Here is a 6,044-nt window from a genome sequence, read left to right as displayed (position 1 = left end):
AAGTGTATCCCAAATGTGGAGGCTGTCTGCAAAGTTGAACTCCTGGGTGAGTAGCAGAGTGATCCATCGAAATGCATAGAATTGGGGATTGACCTGCATGGTTCATCCAAAGTTCACTCATTTCTTTTGAAGTTGAAAATAGTTTGTTGCATGTGAGAAATGGGAGCATAAAATATTCCATATTAACTTTGATCAATAGATACCATACCAGGTGTCGAGAGTAAAATAGTCACTACGGATACGTTTGAATGTAGAGGGGAAAAGAAGCCTATGAATCGCACGTTCTGATTTTTAAGGAGTTCTCAGAGGAGAATTTCAGAAGAGAATGATGGTGGCATTTAATTGTATATCTATTTCGTCACTTGCCATGGCCCGTTCTGATGTATACTGTGTTTTGTTAGTCCTCACAAATTTATACCTTGTGCAGACTCCTTTGAAATCTAATGGACCATCTCAGGAGCTAATAAAGGTCATAACATTTACTACTAAAGACAGTAACTCCCATTTACCGTATACATCAGCTTAATATGCGAGCTCTAGAATCATTTGAAATACGATCTATTTGACAAGTATGGAGAGAGTAATCTACATGCGTCAGTTCATTATCTTCACTCTTGGTACCCCTTTATCCAGATACCCAGATAGGTCCTGTCATGTGCAGTGAGAAAAGCTAAATTCATGCCATCCATATACTTTCTTCATATTCATGTTCTATTCAAGCCATCCATATACTTTCTTCATATCTGCCTCAACAGAACAATGTATTTCAGCATGGCACGTGACAATAGAGAGTTTTAACACTTAAATGCCACCAGGCACCAACATTCTTTCACGTGCGTCCGGAAAATCCCATAATAGCTGACAGTATCTTTCAGCTCAAAACAACAAACTATAAGTCTGAAAAAAATGAGCTTTACACTTGATAATCAAGAGTTCTGCTCAAGGAAGCAAACTCACATTTATCAATGAAGAGCTTTATGCTCAAGAACAAGAATGCTCAACAATCAAGCACTTCACACTAATCAAAACCAGCTTATGCTCGATAGTCAATATTTTTTTTTCAACAACTGGACACAAGCTTTATGCTTCAATATCAAACAGTTGCTAGGAAATCCAAGCATCAAGTTGAACTCAAGCTTAAAAACCGAAACATCCAATATTCAAAGTATATTTTGAGGGACTCAGGCTTCTCCAAAACGATTCAAATATTCCACCTGTAATAAACCATGACCATCAATCTATTATAGCTCTCTCCAGTCGGATGCACTGAACTGAGAACATGTTTCATGATACGCAGTATATGGGCCAAAATTTATAGTAGAAAAAGCTATGTTAGTCCCACGTGTTTATACAATTTGGGAGAAGGCCTCTCTCTCCATCTCTTTCAGAAAGTAAATCAACGTTCATGTACAGACTAAGGCCTTTATCAGTAATAATAATAATTGAGTAATGATAATAAAAAAATAACCATAATTATAAAGATAATGATAAAATTTATCATCTAATCAGATGCGATAGTAGTTTACTTATAAATGTTCAATGGCTGTTATTCATGGCTGTTGTTCAGCAGTTGTACAGACCAAGTTTGCTAGAAGCAAGGCCCTACTTATAAATGTTCAATGGCTGTTATTCATGGCTGTTGTTCAGCAGTTGTACAGACCAAGTTTGCTAGAAGCAAGGCCCTACTTATAAATGTTCAATGGCTGTTATTCATGGCTGTTGTTCAGCAGTTGTACAGACCAAGTTTGCTAGAAGCAAGGCCCCCGATCAAGTGATGTGATATCAAATTCTTACTAAGCCAAAGATCACCTTACGTGGTGTAATATTTTATTTCCACTGCAAAAGAACCCAAAACATGACTTTCTTCAGCTTATAACCTTAGTTGATATGTGTGGCTCGTAAATACAAAAAAAATTCTAAAGAAACCCGTTAACACTGCAGTCCTTTTTTTCTCTATAACATCATAAATAATAGCTATCACAAAATTCATCAGGAGATAACTAATAAGAAGAAAGACGTAAGCATGTCAATAATTCTTACTTTTGCTGTAATCTCCAAATGATGCCAAAGCTCTCCATCATGGGTCTTAAGAAGATGCGATAATCTACTAATTGTAGACTTAATACCAACAACGCTATTATCAAGCTTTTGGCAAAAATTGTCCCTGAACCCACTAAGCAACTCAACAAAGCAAAAGAACGTGTCTGCCTCAGCGAACACCTGAATTCAAGTCAAAAATAGCAAGATAGTGAACACGGTACAAAATAAAGAAAATAAAACCATAGTGTGGAAAAAATATTATGACCATTTTTTTTTACTATCCAAGGTTGAGGCAATGCCCGTCACATCCTATGCTTATTTTAGCCATGAATAGTTGTATTATTCACCAAGACCTTATGCTCAAAAAAGGAAGACATCAGAATGACATTTACATTTCCGTTTGTGTTTCTCTGTTCATTCCCTCATTACTCCTTCTCAAATACCCACTGAAGCTCACAACAAAGGTACCCAAGTCCTGGATCTAATGCTACTCTTTGTAACAGTCTACTTGTTAGCATTGAAGTTTAAATAGACTATACGATCTGTCAGAAAACTATATGTAATTTAAAGAAATCTAAGGAACCAGTTAAACCCCCACGGTATCTAATTAAGAATATGTCTTAAATATTAACCCTAGTCCTAGATCTTTTCTTCCATAGACGTGTTGGGTCCTTAGCTGCATCATTGAGGATAGAAGAAATGAACCAACAGTTTCAAAAATGCAAATATCAATCATACTTATAAAGTATAAACATTCTTACAGCAACAGTTAGTTTTACTTGAGCACAACATTCTTACAGCAACAAATTACACTTCATTAGTGGACTACGTCGATCTAAGAGATGCCAAATTTTGAAAAGACACTTATGACTGTCCAAACTTCTAAGTTAGTCTATAATGCTTTACGATGTCCGTAAGAGAATGTTCCATTATCAAATACTTGAAAATAAACCATTTTCCAAAATATGAGATAAGAATTCCAAAACTCATGAGAATAATAACACGTAATGCAACCTAGGATCGTGTAAGCCAAAAGTCTACTTCTTAACAGAAAGCTACATAGTTTTTTCTCAAGAGTAATTTTCTAGTTAATGCTACTCTCCAGGAATTTGTTACTTTGCACGGAACTATCATCTTATAGTCCTGATGCATTAACAACTTGACATAAACTAAGAAGATCAAGCAATATATCAAAGTAAATTCGAAAAATGTGCACAAAGATTTTTTTTTTTTAATCAAAAGCAAAAGGAGGAAGTTTCATTTTCCATACAGCATTGCCCTCATCTGGATCATTCCGGAAGATGTAATACAAGGGCGCCAAAACTTCATTCATTCCCTGAACATATTTTATTCCTGGATTTAACTTTGCGAATATAATGAGTATGTGTTTCAGTGCCTCCTGAAGAATAAGAGAAACCATGTGAGTGATCCCGTTGAACCATCCATAACCAAAATTGATGGCAATGTGATACCAAAAGAAAGATCACCTGGTTAGACTTTGCAAGGGGTGCGTCCCCTGAGAAAAAATGCATGTCTGGATGTGTGCGCATTACATCACGATCAATCTGCTCAACAATCTCAGTGTCCTAGAACATTAAAGACTGTTAGTGTGTCTGAGCACCAAATAGGCATCACCACTAGTAATAAACAGCTGGAGACCTGCTCAAACAAGCTAAGTAAATAGACACACTGTTAATAGTGTACGTGGAAGTCGCTGATCACACCCGCTGAAAAAAAAACTGTAACCCAGCAGATTACTAGTTTATGATGCATGAAGCAATTATCTAAGAGAAATTACATGATATATCAGTATCATGTGGCTAAAAAAGATAATTTGATGATCATGTGTTTGTTAATTGCCAAGAAGGATTATTCTTCAAAAAAAAGCTTGTTGACAAAGATGATGTAGTTTGACTCCTTCAGAGAAGCAAACTTTCAACTTGTTCCTTACAATTATCGTACAAGAAACTAAAAGTTACAGTTTAAAAATTAGTGAGGGAAATGGTTCCTTAGATGGATGGAATTTCAGGTTCTATTTAGTATCCTAGAGATATGCATAGGAACTGGAGACTTCTAGAGATTCTCTTTTCCGGAAACAAGCAAATGCTTTTATTGTACTTTAGACTAAAGAAATAATATGAGTCAATAAGCAACTTATAAGTACAGTCACTGCAAAACAACAGAAATAAGGTACCATAAATAGCAAGTCACTAATCCACACAATTCCATATACCTCATACAAATGCTCTGGTGGTTGTTGTTGTAGACTGATGGAGAATCTTAATTAACAGACCGAAGTTTATAATTCCATACTGAATCTCAAAATTACCTGGAAGAATTTATTCCACACACTGGTTTGTCCAAGGCTCAGAGGATGCTCCCCATGACTGATCTGTGATCTAGAGAGCAAGCCTTTGCCTTCATTATCCAACTCTTCATCTTTAAGACCATCAGATGCATCCAACACCCGTGTGATTTCTGACTGACTAGCAACAGCAACTTTCAGAAATATTCTATGCTTAAAAAATAAACATGCATGTTAATGAACATAGATGACACAAAACCATCGGGAGTCATTATGATTAGATTTAATCCCCTGATCGAATTGTGGTCTCAACCACAAGGTTTCAGAAATTCCTTACTGACAATTAGTAACTTTTATTGATAGTCAGCTGGGTTGAATAACTTTATTCACAACTAAAAGCCTTACAGGGTTTGAAAGAAAATCTTCTTTGAAAGCCTTGTACTGGGATCGCTTCTTATTTAACTCTTCCATCCACATAGTCCGGTCAACCGGCAGATATCCCAAGAGAAGCTGCCAACCAAGGGGAAAAAAGAGGAATAATGCCTATTATTAAATTTCCAAAAAGAGTAAATAAGAAGATGTTATTTTTATTCGAGTGAATGGAGAATCATCACCCTGGAATTCAATTCTAAATGGAGCTGACTTCAACAAAAGATTAAAAAAAATATGCAATCATGAAAAAAAAGGGGAAGAAGCAAAAATATGCAAGACACCTCAAAACTATAAATCTGTTTGTCTAAATATTTAAAGATCACTTCAGTAAAGTTTTTGTTTGTTTCCTGCACGGCCATGTTTTTATGGAGTTGAGAAACAAGAAAATGCAATCCTAACTCAATTTATTTGGTTATTTTCCAACAGATAGGTTAAGGTGAATTGATTTTCAGCTATGTAGTTTTGTTGCATGTATTTGATGATTGAAATTTCTATCCCTTTTGAACATATTTAAAAATCTTAAATTTTAGGATGTTATGAGAAAATTTGTACAACCTTTGATAGCTTAAAAAATGGCACGTGATATGTCATGACAACTTCTGGAACATGTATTAGGAAATCCTTACTTGTATGTGGAAAAACTGAAGTTGGAAATACAACTGCAGACTGCAGTTGATGTTCCATCAGCACATTAAAGCAAATGATGGCATTTTGTGTCTGGACTCTGGAAATCATCGATTCCTAATTAGAACAATTGAAATAAATAACAAACTCTATTTGCATCTATGAATTGCCAAATATAGGGTTTGAATGCCATCAGATATCCAAACTTCAAATCACAACAATATCTCAAACTCGCAAGGCTTTTTCAGTTTAAATAAAAATAGGAAAGGAGTGGCATTTCCCAAAATAAATTGTAAACTCCATAAGAATAAGATGTAATAATACCACAAAGCCTAAGCTTAGGTCTAATTTCTACTATAAAGAGCAATATTTAAGCCAACATTAAGCAAGAAAAACTAATTCGGAACAAAATTACCTTCCACACTGTCGATCGAATCCCAGGTCCATCTGGGATACCTTGAGACGCCAATCGCCTCACTTCCCCCAAATCAACAACCCTCTTCGATAACTAATCAGCGCAAAAATCAAATCAACTGCATGAAAAAAGTTAAAAAAACATGATGTTAAAACCCTAAGAGCGGTGACCGCACCTCAGCCAAGAGCCGAGACTGGAGAGAGATCGCCTCCGGCAAAACCAGTGACG

The 6,044-nt window shown here is 35.7% G+C and overlaps 1 protein-coding gene across 1 annotated transcript in view; it reads right to left on the bottom strand.

The window, feature by feature from the left end:
• Positions 1-6,044, bottom strand: part of LOC109837220 (TBC1 domain family member 13-like) — a 7,555-nt gene that overhangs the window by 1,269 nt on the left and 242 nt on the right. The window contains exons 1-8 of the mRNA XM_020405371.1: positions 5,992-6,044; positions 5,817-5,909; positions 4,751-4,855; positions 4,370-4,522; positions 3,528-3,626; positions 3,311-3,439; positions 2,041-2,220; positions 1-93 (exon numbers count right to left, since the gene is read on the bottom strand). The exon at positions 1-93 is cut by the window's left edge and continues 22 nt beyond it; the exon at positions 5,992-6,044 is cut by the window's right edge and continues 242 nt beyond it. Coding sequence (XP_020260960.1) covers positions 1-93; positions 2,041-2,220; positions 3,311-3,439; positions 3,528-3,626; positions 4,370-4,522; positions 4,751-4,855; positions 5,817-5,909; positions 5,992-6,044 — 905 coding nt within the window. The remainder of the gene's footprint in view (positions 94-2,040; positions 2,221-3,310; positions 3,440-3,527; positions 3,627-4,369; positions 4,523-4,750; positions 4,856-5,816; positions 5,910-5,991) is intronic.

This window comes from Asparagus officinalis, chromosome 4 (genome assembly GCF_001876935.1).
Source record: "Asparagus officinalis chromosome 4, Aspof.V1, whole genome shotgun sequence".
NCBI lineage: Eukaryota > Viridiplantae > Streptophyta > Magnoliopsida > Asparagales > Asparagaceae > Asparagus > Asparagus officinalis.
Note: the sequence above shows the minus strand (reverse complement) of the source record. Positions and strands in the feature narration are given on the sequence as shown.